This window comes from Eriocheir sinensis, chromosome 10 (assembly GCF_024679095.1).
Source record: "Eriocheir sinensis breed Jianghai 21 chromosome 10, ASM2467909v1, whole genome shotgun sequence".
Classification (NCBI taxonomy): Eukaryota; Metazoa; Arthropoda; class Malacostraca; order Decapoda; family Varunidae; genus Eriocheir; species Eriocheir sinensis.
In genome coordinates this window covers 14,175,929-14,190,963 of record NC_066518.1, presented here as the reverse complement: position 1 = coordinate 14,190,963, position 15,035 = coordinate 14,175,929, and the positions used below count along the sequence as shown (strand labels likewise).

The window sequence follows — 15,035 nt, the reverse complement described above, 5'->3', positions numbered from 1 at the left end:
GTGGTGAAGATGCTGGCCAACTAAAGCAGGCAGTTAGCTATTATTGCATCCAGCGTGTGTAGTCGCCAGTGCTGCAGAAGGTGGTCGGAATGGCGCCGCCCGTTGAAGGTTTTACAACTCCCCGGCCACTTCCCGTCGTCGCTAATGGCCAACTAACTCGCGCCGAAGTTTGTCCGCCTCCCTCCCTCCCTCGACCCCTGCCTCCCGTCTAGTTCGGTCTGGTCTGCCTGGGATTGTTCTGTGCCATTTCCAGGTCCGTCCCGCGATATTCTTACCACGGAAAGCTGGAGAAGGGGAGAGAGAGATAGAGATAGATAGAAAAGATACATAGATAGATAGATAGATATAGGTTGCAGGAGGAAGGAAGAGAGGAAGGTCAAGGAGAAGAGGGATTGAGAGATAGAAAAAGATACATAGATAGATATATGGAGGTTGCAGGAAGAAGGAATAGAGAAAGATCAAGGAGATGATGAATAGATGGCTCAGTGAAACGCTAGCATGGGTTCACATCCTATTACCTGGAGCCTCAAAACTCACATGAACCAACTATTAAGATTAACAAAGCTGAGAATCATCAGCTTAACACCTCTGACGCGTACCTAGAGTCCTCGTGCTCCCTCTCAAGACATTGAATCAGCCGGAGAAGCCAGTGGACATTAACTATATATCAGGGTAGATTTGTGGAGACTTGCTCGATGAACCACCTTGACCCCGTGTGTGGGCGTGTGGCAGGGGTAATGAAGCCTTGGGGAGCCTGCCAGGACGCGTCGGCTTAATGTATTAGTGTGATTGGTCGCTCTGGGAACCCAAGCATCTGGTAATCGTGGTGAGACAGACTCGCTTGGTATTGTAGGGATGACATAGAGACAGACAGACTGGATAAACAGACAAATTAATAGAAAGCTAGTGACAGGCAGGAGGAGGAGGAGGAGGAGGAGGAGGAGGAGGAGAAGAAGAAAAAGAAGAAGAAGAAGAAGAAGAAGAAGAAGAAGAAGAAGAAGAAGAAGAAGAAGAAGAAGAAGAAGAAGAAGAAGAAGTTGAAGAAGAAGTTGAAGAAGATGAAGAAAAAGAAAAAGAAGAAGAAGAAGAAGAAGGCGACGCGAATAAACGAAGCAGCACTAGTAAAATGAAATTAATAAGACTGTTGTTGAGGACCAAGCGAGAGAGAGAGAGAGAGAGAGAGAGAGAGAGAGAGAGAGAGAGAGAGAGAGAGAGAGAGAGAGAGAGAGAGAGAGAGAGAGAGAGAGAGAGAGTTATTATGCGATCCGACTAATGAGTTTGTGAATGGAACGGGAAGCGGAGTGAGAAAGAGATTAATTAAGAGAGCAAAAGAAAGGAGAGGAACGCCATAAAACGAATCCGAGGGGAAGGAAAGGAAATATGAATGGTCAGCGAAGGAAATTTGATCTGGTATTAACTCGGTAATGTGGAGGAACAAAGGAAATTAGAGCAGTTTTGACTAATTGAAGCAGACGGGAGATAGATAGATAGATAGGTAGATAGATAGATAGATAGAGAGAGAGAGAGAGAGAGAGAGAGAGAGAGAGAGAGAGAGAGAGAGAGAGAGAGAGAGAGAGAGAGAGAGAGAGAGAGAGAGAGAGAGAGAGAGAGAGAGAGAGAGAGAGAGAGAAGGTTGATGATGATGATGATGATAATAATAATGAAAGATAATGTAAAAAATATAATGAAGATAACGACGTGTAGATAGAAGGTTTGCGGAAGATGTGAAGATTCTAAAGGAAAAAAAGAGAAGAGAAAAGAGAGAAAAGACAGAAGAGAAAAGAAGAGAAAGAGGGAAAAGAGAAAAAGAGTAAAGAAACAAAAGATAAAGAGAAGAGGAAAAGAAAAGCGGAGAAGAGAGGAGAGAAGAGAAAAGGGGAGAGGAGAAGTGGAGAAGAGAAAAGAGAGAAGCAAAAAGAAGTGAGAGAAGTTTGTAAAGAAAATATAATAGAAAAGAGGAAATAGGAAATAGAAAAGAGAAAAGAAAAGAAGAGAAGAAAGGAAAAAGAACAGAGAAAAGAAAAGATAAAAAGATAAAAGATAAATAGAGAAAATGTGAAGCTTAAAAAAAACTCAAAAAGCAAACAAAAAAGAAAAAGTAGGAACAGAAAAGTAAGTAAAACCATTTTCTTCCACAATTTTGTCTTCCTCCTCATATTTTTCCTTTTTCTTCTTTCCGTTCTGTATATTTTCATTTTTATTCTTCGTCTTCTTATTCTTCATTCTCTTCTTTTTCGCCTACAATCCACTCTTTCTTTCCTCCCTCCTTTTAACACCATAAAAAAGATTAATTAATATATGAACTTCCCCAAGGTTATAACGAAGCCGTCCGAGCATTAAGGAAATTACGAAGAGAGTTTGTTAAGCGAGAAAAAAAAATAAATCCATGATGCTTCGTTAGGAAATTAATTCTTGAAGTTTTTTTTTGTAAGTTGACGCGTTTCATCAACAAAATATTTTCCTCACTATCTTTTTTTTATTTTCTAGGAACGAAGATAAAAACAACAACAGTAACCTGTTATAGTGCTCGAGGGGGTTAGGGGAGAGAGAGAGAGAGAGAGAGAGAGAGAGAGAGAGAGAGAGAGAGAGAGAGAGAGAGAGAGAGAGAGAGAGAGAGAGAGAGAGAGAGAGAGACCACACACACACACACACACACACACACACACACACACACACACACACATACACTGAAACACACAGACACACATAAACAGACAACCCGGCAGACATACAGACATTAGAGAGAGAGAGAGAGAGAGAGAGAGAGAGAGAGAGAGAGAGAGAGAGAGAGAGAGAGAGAGAGAGAGAGAGAGAGAGAGAGAGAGAGAGAGAGAGAGAGTATATAAAAAAAAACATTGCAAAAAGAACAGCTGTAATCTCTTTTCATCAACGGCCGAGCTAACAACATCCGGGGCAGGTACACACAACAACGGGGGCAAACATTGACTTAAGGCACTCCAGAAAAAGAGGGAAGGAGAGAAAAAAACAGACTCACGACCCCTGACCCCTGAACCTGGACCCTCCGCGTGATGTCACCATACCCCGGAGGGTGAGTGTAGAGGACGCTGAGAGAGGGGGAAGGAGGGAAGGAGAAGGGCGCTCTGAAGGGGAGAAAAGAGGACGGGAAGGAGATGGTGTAGAAGGGGAAAGGGGAACTGAGTGGTGTAGAGAAAGGGAGGTTTACATAGATTTACATAGATATTCAGACGACACAGACCCAATGGAGAGAGAGAGAGAGAGAGAGAGAGAGAGAGAGAGAGAGAGAGAGAGAGAGAGAGAGAGAGAGAGAGAGAGAGAGAGAGAGAGAGAGAGAGAGAGAGAGAGAGAGAGAGAGAGAGAGAGAGAGAGAGATGAGTACTGTAGAAGAGAGGATAGTTAAAAGAAGTGACATTTAAACCCGTACATATCAATCGACTGCTAACTAACTAAAACAATTAAAAAAGACACAAATTAAGAAAAGTAAAGAGCAGTTCCTTTAAATACTATTCCCAGGAAAAGAAAGAGAGAAAGAGAGTATGAGTCACATGGCAGAGAGGAAAGTAAATAAAAGAGATTAGAGATATTTCAGCCGGTGCTTCTCAGTCAATCGGCTTAACACGTAACCAAACAATTAGTGCGAGACGTATATTAAGAACAGTAAAAGTAAGGAAGTAAAGGATTAAAAAGAACAGTCAATTATGATACTATTCCCGAGTTATGTTTTCAATCTTACCTTTCCCCGGGAGATGAATGACGAGGAGAAAAAAAGTTTGGAAGGAATGAAAGAAATGGCAAAGATGTAAAAGAGGTAAAAGAAGACGAGGAATACGAAGAAGAAGAAGAAGTAGAAGAAAAAGAAGAAGAGGAACGAAAGGAGAGTCAGTAGCGTCAATCTCTAATTCTCCTTCCTCTAAGTGTTTCCTATCTCCTCTTCCTCTTTCTCCTCTGGTTTGTGAGCAAGTCTTATTCGGGGGGCGGGAAAGAGAAGAAGGAGAAGAAGAAGACTAAGGAGAGAAGGAGAGCACGACAGGAGGGGAGGAAGGGTAGAAAAGGAGACTGAGGAAGAGGAAGAGGAGGACATGCTCTCAGTGGCAGAATAGACTTTAAAATTTGCACACCCGCTTCTTTAAGAGACTGTCGCTAAAGGAGAGAGAACTTTGTGTAGCCGGAGGTCACGCGCCGCTGCTTAACCTGACGTAATTTTAGCGAGATAGTGAACGCCTGGTTACTTTGCTGCGACTAACAGAAAGAGAGGAGGAGGAGGAGGAGGGGGAGGAGGGAAAAATAAGGAGGAATTTTTGGGGAGATATATATGAGGAGAAGGAAAAGAAGAAGCATGGGAATGAGGAGGAGGAGGAGCAGAATGAAAAGGAAGTGAAGGAGGGGGAGAAGGAGGAGGAAGAATAAGGAAGAGTATGGGGGAATATAATATGTAAGAGAATCGGAGAAGGTGGAGGAGGTGAAAGATGAGGAGGAGGAACAAGAGGAACAAGAAGAACAAGAACAAGAGGAAGAACAAACACAACAAGAAGAAAAAGGGAAAGAAGATGAAGAAGAGGACTAGCTGGTAGAGGAGAGGAAAGAGAAAGAGGAGGTAGAGAAAGAAGAATAAGAAGAAGGAGGACTAGCGGGCCAAGGAAAAGAAAGAGGAGGAAGAGGAGGAACAAAAAATACATACATAAAAGAAAATTCAAGAGAAGACAAAGCAGCAGCACAAATGACTACCAAGAAGAACACGGTGACTCGGAAGGAAGGCGCTGAGAGAAAATTAATCTCTTCCGACACCGTAAACACTCCCATGTATGACCCTCCAGCACACGGCAACTCTAACCTAACAACCTCTCTTAGACACGCTGTTGACTGAGCCTTCTTCTCCCTCCCTCCCACTCGTGTAAATGAAAAAACCTTGGGCCTTGGGATAGTAAAAGTGCCCTTGGTTCTTGGGAGAGCGAACGGAGACCTCGAGGAATACACAGTGGGGCGGAGAGCACGTAGAGCAACCAAGGCGAAAAGAACGTTGAGTCATCTCGATATCTTTGGTAAGAGAAACAGTGAAGGTGCTTGCAGTCAAAAGGTGAAATGATGTTGAAAGAAAGAAAGAAAGAAAGAGAGAGTGCGAGTCTGAGGTGGGTAGTAAAAGAGAGAGGAAGAAGAAAGAAAGGAGCGGAGAAAGAAGTAAGTAATGTCAGAAGCCAAGAGGAGGAGGTGAAAGAGAGAGAGAGGAGGAAAAAAAAAGAGGCTGGAGAAGAAGTGGAGAGGAAGGAAATGGCGGAGAGCTGGAAGAAAAATTGTGTTGATTTTCTCGCAACGAAATGAACGGCTTTTTATATAGGAGAGAGAGACAGACAGAGACGGAGACACAGAGATAGATAGACAGACAGACAGGCAAAGACAGAGAAAGAAACGGAAAAGGAGAGAGAGAGAGAGAGAGAGAGAGAGAGAGAGAGAGAGAGAGAGAGAGAGAGAGAGAGAGAGAGAGAGAGAGAGAGAGAGAGAGAGAGAGAGAGAGAGAGAGAGAGAGAGAGAGAGAGAGAGAGAGAGAGAGAGAGAGAGAGAGAGAGAGAGAGAGTGACAGAGGCAGACAGTCAAAACACACACACACACACACACACACACACACACACACACACACACACACACACACACACACACACACACACACACACACACACACACACACACACACGGCCCGGTAGCTCAGTGGATAGAGCGTCTGCCTCACAACCAGAAGGACCGGGGTTCGACTCCCCGGCCGGGTGAAAATAAGTTGGATTTATCTTCTTCCACGTGTAGCCCCTGTTCACCTAGCAGTGAGTAGGTACGCGACGTCAGACAAGAAGTTGTGACCTCGTTGTCGCGGTGTGTTGTGTGTGAGTGGTCTCAGTCCTACCCAAAGATCGGTACTATGAGCTCTGTGCTCTTCCGTAGGGGAACGGCTGGCTGTCTCGAGAGAGACCCGCAGCAGACCAAGAGGTGAATTACACACACACACACATACACATACACACAAACACAGGAACATATACAAGAGCCCTTCGTCCACGCGCGGAGAATTACTTCAGCCGCTCATGACTCAACAAGTGGACGACACACACACACATTTTAATGACATCAAAACAAGAAGATTGGAACGAGAGTTTGCCTGAAGCGAAGAAAAAGTCACGCATGAAGAACTCTTATGCTGAAGACTTTAGGACGTGCCACAAACCACTAGGAAATTATATATCTGTTTTTCATCTCTCTCTGTCTGGTGCTCTGTTGCGAAGTCTGTTATCCTTCTTGTTCTCTGCCTTGCTCTCGCCTTATTGGTGGGTCAAATTAAAAAGTCCCTCCCCAAAAAAATATATAATTATTTTCTATCTCTCTCCGGTTTTCTATTGCTTAGTGGGTAGTGTGTCACCCTTCTTATACCGTGCCTTGGTCTTTCTTTAGTGGTGGGTCAACTTGAAGAACACCCCAAAATTGCAGTAAAAATGTATAGCGAAGAAAACACTGACTTCTTTTATACCATTTGGACGTTACTGCTTCGTCTTTTACCCTCTCATACTTACCTTCCCCCAATACACATACACATAACCCACACACACAAGCACACATATACCCCTACACACACATAACCTCCTCCTCCCTCCAACACAAGTACACATACACCCCCCACACACAAATAAACTCCTTCTTCCAGCCACCCCCCCAACACACAGGCCCCGCTACCCTCGTCTAATTATTTCTCGGGAGTGGTGTTACAGCGTGTGGCTTTTTAGTGTCTCGGAGAAAAGTAAGTTCCTCAGCTAAATTTATGCGCCCGGCCGTGAAATATTGTTGTGGCTTTACTCCGTGAACTCGCTCAGCGGCCAAGATAATGTTACGTAAGGGAAGAGGGGAAGGAGGAGCAGCAGGAGGAGGAGGAGGAGGAAGACGAAGAAGGTGAAGAAAGAGGACGAAAAAGGTGAAGAAGGAGAAAGACAAACAAAATAAGAAAGAGGAGAAGCTGAAGAGGAAAAGAAAAAGAAAAAGAAGCAAGAGAAAAAGGAGGAGGAGGGGAAGGAGGAGGAGGAGGAGAAAGAGAATTTTACCCTCCTATGTTTTTTCGTCGTAGTAATTGTTTCCCTTCTCTCTTTCTTTCCTTCTCTCTCTTATTTCCTTTTTCTTTTCCTTTTCCTTTTCTTCTTTAATTTCCTTTTTCCTATTCATTTTCCTTCTCTTTTTTCCTTTCCTTTTCTTTCTATCCTCTTCCTTTTCGTTTTCTTCTTCTTTCCTTCTCTTCTTTTCTTCCTTTTCTTTCCTGTACTGCCATTCATTAAAGTTCTTCTTCGGGGGGTGGGGAGAGGGTGGGGGGGCTTATATATCCTGTAGCTTTGTTTGTTTGTTTGTTTGTTTGTTTACGGTCTTAATTTCATCGCGTCCTTCCTTTCAATGCCTTCCTCCCTTCTGTTCTTCCGGGGTTTTTTCTTTCTTCTCTTATTCTTCTTCCATTCTTTGTCCTTTTTTTTGTTCTTTCGTTCTCCTTCTTCCTTCCGCTGACATCCTTCCTTCCTTTGTCCTTCCTTCTTTTCTCCTTCCGTTTTTCTCCTTCCTCTCGTTCTCCTCCTTCCGTCCTTCCTTCCTTTGTTCTCCCTTTTGTTCTCCTTCCTTCCGTTGTCCTCCTTCCTCCTGTTCTTACGATATATTTCTTCTTTCCGTTTTCCTTCTCCCTTCTTTTCTTCTTCCGGTGTGCTCTTATCTTCCTTTTGCCATCCTTCCTTCATTCCTCTTCCTTCTTTCATTCCTTTGCTCTCCCTTCTGCTCTCTTCCTTTTGTTGTTCTCCTTCCTCTGTTATCCTTCCCTTCTCCTTCCTTTCGCTCTCTTCCTTCCTTCGTTTCCTTGTCTTGCAATACTTAATAACAGGCTCCAGTGTGTTGTCAGGAAAGCCTCGTCTCACCTTTCACATCGACGAAGTCAAAAAAGAGTTCCTGAAGGTTATTGGTATCGTGTTGCGGGAGGTTTTTTTTTTTTTTCGGGGGTCTTAATTTCACGTGTTATTTTCAGAGCTTCATGCAATAATCGGGGTCTTCAGTTAGGGTGTATATTCAAGAAGCGACGCTCATCTCAGCTTTCCATTTGTTTTCCTTACCTTCCTTCTTTCTTTTCTTCGTCGCCCTATCATAATTATAATCACCAACAACTCCTATTAATTCATCTCTCTCATATCAGGTTTCCCACATCAGCGAAGGGGAAAGATTGTGTGTGTGTGTCTGCGTTTATGAGGAAGATATTTGAGGATCATTTTCATTCTAGCTTTGTCTTTCTTCATCATCTTGTCATCATGCTAAACAGTGACTCCTAATAATTAACCTTTCTCATCTCAATTTTCCCGCATCAACGAAGGGGAAAGATTGTATGTGTGTCTGCGTTTATGAGGAAGATATTTGAGGATCATTTTCATTCTAGCATTGTCTTTCTTTATCATCTTGTCATCATGCTAAACAGTGACTCCTAATAATTAACCTTTCTCATCTCAATTTTCCGGCATCGACGAAGGGGAAAGATTTTGTGTGTGTCTGCGTTTATGAGGAAGATATTTGAGGATCATTTTCATTCTAGCCTTGTCTTTCTTCATCATCTTGTCATCATGCTAAACAGTGACTCCTAATAATTAACCTTTCTCATCTCAGGTTTCCCACATCGACGAACGTAAAGATTTTGTGTCAGCGTTTATAAGGAAGATATTTGGAGGTCATTTTCTTTCTGTGATTGTCTTTCTTCACTGTCTTATTTTCATGCATATCACTACCATCTACCAATAATGAATCTTTCTCATCTTAATTTTCCAGCTCGACGAAGGTAAAAGTCGTATCTACATTAGGAAAATAGAGATCATTGTCACCCTATTATTGACTTTCTCCGCTTTCTTTTTGCCATCTTAATCACTGACTATCAATTATTCAACTCATTCATCTCAGTTTTTAAGGTAGACGAAAGTACTCAGTTAGGTCAGTCAGTCAGTCAGTTAAACATAGGCAAAGAAAGTTAGCACCCGTCAGTCAGTCAGTCAGTCAGGGAAAAGGAAAAAAAGTCAGCTAGTTCATTTATATTCGTTAGTTCCAGTCTGTAATGTCATTCAGCTTGTCTTCCTCTATTGGAAAAGCGTCGTTTACATATTTTTTATATATCCTTTGTCTTGGTGGTCATTGTCATCCTATTGTCTTCTTCATTCTTACCTTCATGCTAATCACCGACGCCCAACAATTCACTTCAGCGTGCTTACAAAAATAATACCCAACATCTTCTCATCGCCAAAGTGAAATCGTTGTTTCCTGCACGAGGAAAACAACAACACATCATTAATTAAGCAAGAGGAGACTCCCTGCGGCACGTGCTGGGCTGATTAGGACCCTCGCAGGCAGGGGAAGGAGGAAGAAAGTGGAACAAACGGGCGTGTGTTTGCCTACCCGAGGGGGCCGCGCCGAGCTCCCTCCCGCTCTCTGCTCTGAGACTAGGGGCGTGAAGGGTGGGTTGGTGGGGCAATAAAGGGGAGGAAGGAGGGAGGGAGCGGCTTACAGCATACGTGGAACTGTGATAATGACTCGTTGTGTTGCGTTCTGTTTTGTTGTGCGTGTTGCCTGCTTGATTTTTGTGTGCTTTGTGTCTGTGTTGGTTTTAAGTGGAGGGGGAGAATGGAGCTTGTGCGTTGTGTGTTGTGTTAGTGTGGGTTACAGTATCCGTAAAACTTTCATAATGAAGATCGTTGTGTTCTGTTGTGCTGCCTTGCGTGCTTGTTGCGTGCGTGTATTACGTCTGTGTTTCTGGAGTGTTGTGTGTTAGTGTGCCTCGGTGGTGGTGTGTGTTGGTGCATGTTTTAGGGGGATCCTACGTGTGGTGTGGGCTGTATGTTGGTAGTAAGGTGTTGAGTAATTGTTTTGCGTTTGATGGTGTTGTGGGCAGCTGTGCATGGTGTAGTAATATTGTTCTTCTGTATTCGTGGTGTGGCAGAGCTGTGGCTTTGTGGTGTGGTGTTCTGTGCTTTGTTGGGTTGCGTGTGACGATGGCGTATAGCTGTGTGACTTTGTGTTGTGTCGCAGTATTGTTTTTGTTTGTCTTCCGTTGTTGTGTTGCGTCGTTAGTCCTAATGTTGTTGTTCTGTATTCATAGTGTGACAGTGGTGTGGCTTTAGGGGATGCAGTGTTACGTGTGGCAGTGATGTTGTGTGTGTGTGTTGTTGAGTTGTGTGGCGGTGTACGTAGTTGTGTAGTGTTGTATGTGTGGCAGTGACGTTCTGTGTGTTGTTGGGTTATGGGTGACAATAGTGTATAGCTGTATGGCGTTGTGTTGTATGTGTACCAATATCCTTTTTGTGTTGCGTCCGTTGTGTTGTGTTTCGTTAGTGTGCGCGGCGCGGGAGTGACTGCCTTGTTAGCCACGGTATATTGTCGCTGGAATGGCGCTTTTTTTCGATTACGTTTAGTGGCGGCATTCCAGTGATAGCCGTATTGTGCTCGGGGTAATTGTTTCATGCGGGCGATTGTACAGTAATGGGGCGGCGGATGATTGTCGTGTGCGGCGTGGCGGTTGTGGTGGTGATAGTGATGGTGGATATAAGGGAAGGTGATGGTTATGGTGGTATGTTACTGTGGTTCTTTTTTTCTGGTAACTACAAAATGCAATACGATATCTAGTCATCCTTTAGTAGCTCGTGCTTGGAGATGATGGATGTTTATTGTAGTATGTTACGACTGTAGTTTTTTTCTGGTGTCTCTGTTCTATAATTGTCTTTCTTCACCGTCTTATCTTCATGCATATCACTACCATCTACCAATAATGAATCTTTCTCATCTTAATTTTCCAGTTCGACGAAGGTAAAAGTCGTATCTACATAAGGAAAATCTAGTCACCATTTAGTAGTTCGTGGGAGGGACCAACTAAACGGAAGGATAATTATAGGCGCGGTCCTGGGGTATGTTTGAGGTGATGGTGATGGTGGTGGGGAAGGGTATCTCTATTCAATAAACTATCTAGTCACCATTTAGTAGGTCGTGAGAGGGACATCAAACAAAGGACAGTCGCGGCACATAGGCAAAGGTTTCGTATTGTCTAGTGTCCTCGGTCTCTATTCTCAAACACTTTCGGCTCTCAGAACAATAACTTTCAAAGGCCACAAAGGAGATTAGTCTGGTGGTTCTCATGAGTGCTTTTCACGTTAATGGCTTGTTCTCTTTTTCCTATTGCGCCGACTAAACGAAACTTTCCAACTTTCTCTTTTTCCTATTGCGCCGACTAAACGAAACTTTCCAACTTTCTCTTTTTCCTATTGCGCCGACTAAACGAAACTTTCCAACTTTCTCTTTTTCCTATCATTCTCTTTTCCCTTGTTACCTTTTTCTTATTATTATCTATTATCATCCGTGTTTGCTGTGTGAATCGTGTGTCTGTCTATCTGTTTGTTTGTCTGTCTGTCTGTCCCGGTTCGAACTCGTATTGATGCTGCCATACACTCGTAACTCCCCGCACTAACAGTTACGCGACGGACAAAATAAAGTTAAAACAAATCGCCCGTGAGCTGTTTCGAGAGTTGGTGATTGAAATTTCCGTCGATACACACGACTAACCTGGCTGCAAATACTGACCGGCAGCGGATTATATGTGATGATGACCGCACGCAACTTTACTCTTATCCTGTTTGTGGGCTACCTAACCAACCACCCTGCATGCATACCAGCACCACCATTGGAAGTGTCATATTCACGCCCTTGGCTTCTCGTGTGCTTTAAAACCTCTGACCTTCTCTTCTTCTTGTTGTCTTTTATAAATGTCATATAATTAAAGATGTGGAGTCGGATATAAAAAAAAAATCGACTCCGACTTCGACTCCGACTACGACTCCAGGAAATTTTAAGATTGCCACTCCGACTCCGACTTCGACTCCAGGAAATTTTAAGATTGCCACTCCGACTCAGACTTCGACTCCAGGAAATTTTAAGATTGCCACTCCGACTCCGACTTCGACTCCAGGAAATTTTAAGATTGCCACTCCGACTCCGACTTCGACTCCAGGAAATTTTAAGATTGCCACTCCGACTCCGACTTCGACTCCAGGAAATTTTAAGATTGCCACTCCGACTCCGACTCCAACTCCACCCTACTCCCTCTCCCCCTTTTCTGCAAAACAGTGGTAGGCAAATCAAACCAAACCACACCACACCACACACCACACCCAGCCACACAACATCACACGTATCGGAAATGAGTCGGAGTCGGATATATTTTTACCGACTCCGACTCCGACTCCGACTCCACACCCCTGGTCATATCCTCGCTCTTGGTTTCCTGTGTGCTCCAGAACTCCTTACCTATTCATCCGTGCTAGTAATCGCCTTCCTATATCAAACACGTGTGCTTTTATAGGGCTGGTTGATGCTGCTGGTCTGGCCCCACGCACCTCTCCACCTGTTTGTGACCTCCCTGATCAGCCTTACACACCACCAACGCCATAAAATACGTGCCAGTAATCACCTTCCTATATCAAACACGTGTGCTTTTGTAAGGCTGGTTAGTGCTTCTGCTCTGGTTCGCCGCCGCTGCCGCTCCGCTAGGAAGTACCAATTGTTTTTTACTGTTCGTTAGTTTATCGGTGGGTGTGTGCCGCCTCTGCTCTGACCCTATTCTGCTGGTTGTGTGCGTGATTCATGTTCGCCTCCACCCCCGTGTGCTACATTTCCAGGCTGCGTTTGGTCATTTTAGAAATACTTTATGGCAATGGGAATTCGTTCGCAGATTAAATATTGTTATTAAAGTGTCGCCCGTGTGTAGGGAATGGATTTTGTGATAGAGTGCATTAAGGTGAGCGGTGTTCCCGTGCTGCTGCAGAGGATAGGTTTGGGTGTAGCATGAGTTTGTTTTTTGTTGTGCTCGTGTTCTGTTGTTTTGTCGCGCTGAGCTGAGGCCATTCTTTGCTCGTCAATAGATCAATGCGTGATGTGTATTCTTTGTGTGTTGTTGACACGAAGAGTTTATTGTTATAGCGTGTTCACACCTTCCATGAGTCCATTCTTTACTCACCAAAGGCTCAAGGCTCGATGTGTGTATACTATATTTTGTTAACACCATTGATTTTCTTCTAACAGTCTTCCCTGGAATAACTTTTCTTCATCTGATTAGGTTGTCATCTCTTCACTTAATTTCGTCGCCTCTACACTGTGATGTCCTGTCAATCTCCCCTGAGGCCAAATTTTTGTCAACAGGTGAAGTGCCAATTTTGCGCGGTGATGGAGAGCCCTCAGAGTGTTCATATTACTCGCTCTTTCCTGGCCTTCTCGCTGTGTTCTCCTATCAGCCTTACCATAAGTCTTTTTTCACTCCTCAACAGATGAAGGCGTTCTGCATGTATCCGCTGTGCTGGAGTGTCTGAGTGTTGATATTACTCGTATTTTCGTAAAGTTCTTGCTGTTATCTCCCGTTCGTCATGTTTACGGTCTTATTCCTCTCTCCACAGATCCGGGCGCGCTGCGTGTACCCGTGTGAGTGTGGCGCCGTGCCGCAGTGTCCCGAGGGCGTCAACTTGGTGCGGGATGGCTGTAGCTGCTGCTGGCAATGCGCGCGGCTGTCGGGGCAGGCGTGCGACGCGATACACACATGCGATGCCTCCAGGAACCTCACCTGCGTCTACGCCAACCCCAAGGACCTGCGCGGCGTGTGTCAAGGTGAGCTACAGGTGTCCGCGGGTGTTCACAGCTGCGAGGAAGTCTTTTTATTTCTATCGATTGATCGTATGTTTTTATTTTATTTCTTGATTGGCTATTAGTTATTTTATGATGTTATTTATTCACAGAGCTCCATTTTACCCATTAGATTTACCTCACTCTCTTTCTATCTCTTTATATATCTATCTCATGAAGAGGAGTAGGAGGATTAGAAGGAAAAGGAAGGAGGAGGAGGAGGAGTAACAGGTAAAATAAGAGAAGGAAAAGGAGAAAAATGAAGAGTAAGAATGATAAGAGAAGGAGAAAAATAAGTAGAAGTAAGAAAGGAGGAGCAGGAGGAGGAGCAGAAGTAGCAGGAAGAATAAGAGTAGGAGAAGAAGGAGAAGAAGGAGTAGTAAGAAGAATAGGAGTGGAATGAGAAAGATGAGCAGCAGTAAGAAGATTAGGAGAAGGGAAGGGAGGTGGACGTGGAGGAGGAGGAGGAAAAGGAGGAGAATGGGAAGGGGAAGTGGGGTAGCAGGAAGAATAAGAATAGGAGGAGGAGGAGAAGGAGGAGAAGTAAGAATAAGAATAAGAATGGAATGAGACAGATAAGCAATAGGTAGTAAGAAGATTAGGAGAAGGAGGAAAAGGGGGAGGAGGGGAAGGGGAAGAGGAATAGCAGGAAGAATGAGAGTAGGAAGAGGAGGAGAAGGAGGAGAAGTAAGAAGGAGAATAAGAATGGAATGAGACAGATAAGCAATAGGTAGTAAGAAGATTAGGAGAAGGAGGAAAAGGAGGAGGAAAAGGGGGAGGAGGGGAAGGGGAAGAAGAGTAGCAGGAAGAATGAGAGTAGGAAGAGGAGGAGAAGGAGGAGAAGTAAGAAGGAGAATAAGAGTGGAAGATGAGCAGTAGGTAGTAAGAAGATCAGGAGAAGAAGGAAAAGGAGGAGGAAAAAGAGAAAGAAAATATTAGCTGTTTGTGTATTTTTATTTTATTTGTAAGATCATCAATAGGTCATGACGCGGTGAAGCTTTTTTTTATGTATCTCTCATCCTCTTACCCTATTGTGATCGGCTCTTAGTTATTTGGTAATGTTATTTATCCACTAAGCTACTAAGCTCCATTATGCCCAGTAGAATCACCTCTCTTTCTCTCTCTCACTATCTCTCACTGTCTATCTCTGCACTTAAAATAGGAAGAGAAGGAAGAAGAGGGGAAAGAGAAAGGGGAGGAGAAGGAGGAACAGTAGCAGGAGGAGGAACAGCAGGAAGAAAAGGAGGAGCATGAGGAAAAGAAGAGTAGGAGGAGGAAAGGAGGAAGAAAAGTAGGTGGAGGAAGTAGAGTCGGAGAAGGAAAAGGAGGAAGAAGAACATATGTAACCAGATCTCGTCCCTGAAAAG

The 15,035-nt window shown here is 43.9% G+C and overlaps 1 protein-coding gene across 2 annotated transcripts in view; it reads left to right on the top strand.

The window, feature by feature from the left end:
- Positions 1-15,035, top strand: part of LOC126996624 (CCN family member 2-like) — a 179,282-nt gene that overhangs the window by 137,414 nt on the left and 26,833 nt on the right. For both annotated transcript variants that reach the window (XM_050857295.1, XM_050857296.1), the window contains one exon: positions 13,446-13,653. In XM_050857295.1, coding sequence (XP_050713252.1) covers positions 13,446-13,653 — 208 coding nt within the window. The remainder of the gene's footprint in view (positions 1-13,445; positions 13,654-15,035) is intronic.